This window comes from Aptenodytes forsteri, unplaced genomic scaffold, assembly GCF_000699145.1.
Source record: "Aptenodytes forsteri isolate BGI_AS27 unplaced genomic scaffold, ASM69914v1 Scaffold55, whole genome shotgun sequence".
In the NCBI taxonomy this organism is placed as follows: Eukaryota; Metazoa; Chordata; class Aves; order Sphenisciformes; family Spheniscidae; genus Aptenodytes; species Aptenodytes forsteri.
The window spans coordinates 7,314,684-7,316,039 of record NW_008796063.1 but is presented as its reverse complement, the minus strand read 5'-3'; the positions used below and the strand labels follow the sequence as shown (position 1 = coordinate 7,316,039).

General features: G+C 36.9%; 1 protein-coding gene across 5 annotated transcripts in view; it reads left to right on the top strand.

Moving 5' to 3' along the window:
• Positions 1-1,356, top strand: part of IQCE (IQ motif containing E) — a 29,346-nt gene that overhangs the window by 15,254 nt on the left and 12,736 nt on the right. For all 5 annotated transcript variants that reach the window (XR_002086291.1, XM_019473990.1, XM_019473989.1 and 2 more), the window contains one exon: positions 131-154. Coding sequence is in view for 4 of the 5 variants with exons in the window: in XM_019473990.1 (XP_019329535.1) it covers positions 131-154 (24 nt within the window). In the remaining variant the exon portion in view is untranslated. The remainder of the gene's footprint in view (positions 1-130; positions 155-1,356) is intronic.

Genomic DNA, 1,356 nt, shown 5'->3' with positions numbered 1-1,356 from the left:
TTGTTTGAGTTTTCAGGGGGAGGTGGGACAGGTATTTCTGTTTGTTTTAATTGTTGGGGAAAACTTGGAAAATCTTTTAGATAAAACTTGCATATATTTGTGGCATTAACTCAGGCATTTTTCATTTCAGAAAGAAGAAATTGCTCTGGATGAGGTGAGTGTGTTTATGACACCCAACAAAACAGTAAAACAGATTTAATTTGTATGAAAGCACAGATAACTTTTTTATTTTTAAAGAGGTTTTATTGTAATATGAACTGTTGTACCAAGATCATATTTGTTCTTCAGGCTGGCTCATGATCTACCTCCTGCAGGCATTTTTCATTTCAGAAAGAAGAAATTGCTCTGGATGAGGTGAGTGTGTTTATGACACCCAACAAAACAGTAAAACAGATTTAATTTGTATGAAAGCACAGATAACTTTTTTATTTTTAAAGAGGTTTTATTGTAATATGAACTGTTGTACCAAGATCATATTTGTTCTTCAGGCTGGCTCATGATCTACCTCCTGACATCCTGGGTTTGTTTTATTTATCTTGTCAAAGTGTTCCCCTTTTGGTCTCAAATTTTCTGTACTTGGTACCTACTGCATAATGAATGCTTCTGAAAATTTTGAACAAAATTTGATACAAACAGACAGGAAAGTTTTTCTATATTAAGTAATTCTAATAATGCTTTCATTTTCACTATGATGAGTCTTCAGAAAGATTTGAAATAGGAATTTGAAACCTTTGCTGAGAAGAAACATCTGAGTGTTATGAAGAAATTGACTTTGTTTGACAAACTTGTCACTTTTTGATAAATGCTTTGCACAAAGGTTTTGATTAAACTGTTTTTTCAAATAGCACAACGTAGCATCTTAACATTTGTTTCTCCCAGAACACTAAAAATCTTTTCAGAAATTAGAACAAATTCTAACCATGTGACACAAATATACTGTTTTACATCTAGATGCTTTTTGTTGATTAGAAGCCAGTAAAATCTCTGAGTAGAGAGGGCAGACTTACGTTCCTGTTGAGGAGCCTGGTTGACAGAGTCCCTTGGGAGGCAGTCCTGAAGGGCAAAGGAGTCCAGGAAGTCGACGTTCTTCAAGAAGGAACTCTTAAAGGCATGGGAGCAGGCCATCCCCATGTGCCAAAAGACAAGCCATCGGGGAAGAAGACTACCGCCCTGGCTGAACAGAGAGCTTTGGCTGGAACTCAGGAGAAAAAAGAAAAGAGAGTTTATGACCTTTGGAAGAAGGGGCAGGCAACTCAGGAGGACTACAAGGATGTCGTGAGGTTATGCAGGGAGAAAATTAGAAGGGCCAAAGCCCAACTAGAACTTAATCTGGCTACTGCTGTAAAAGACAATAAA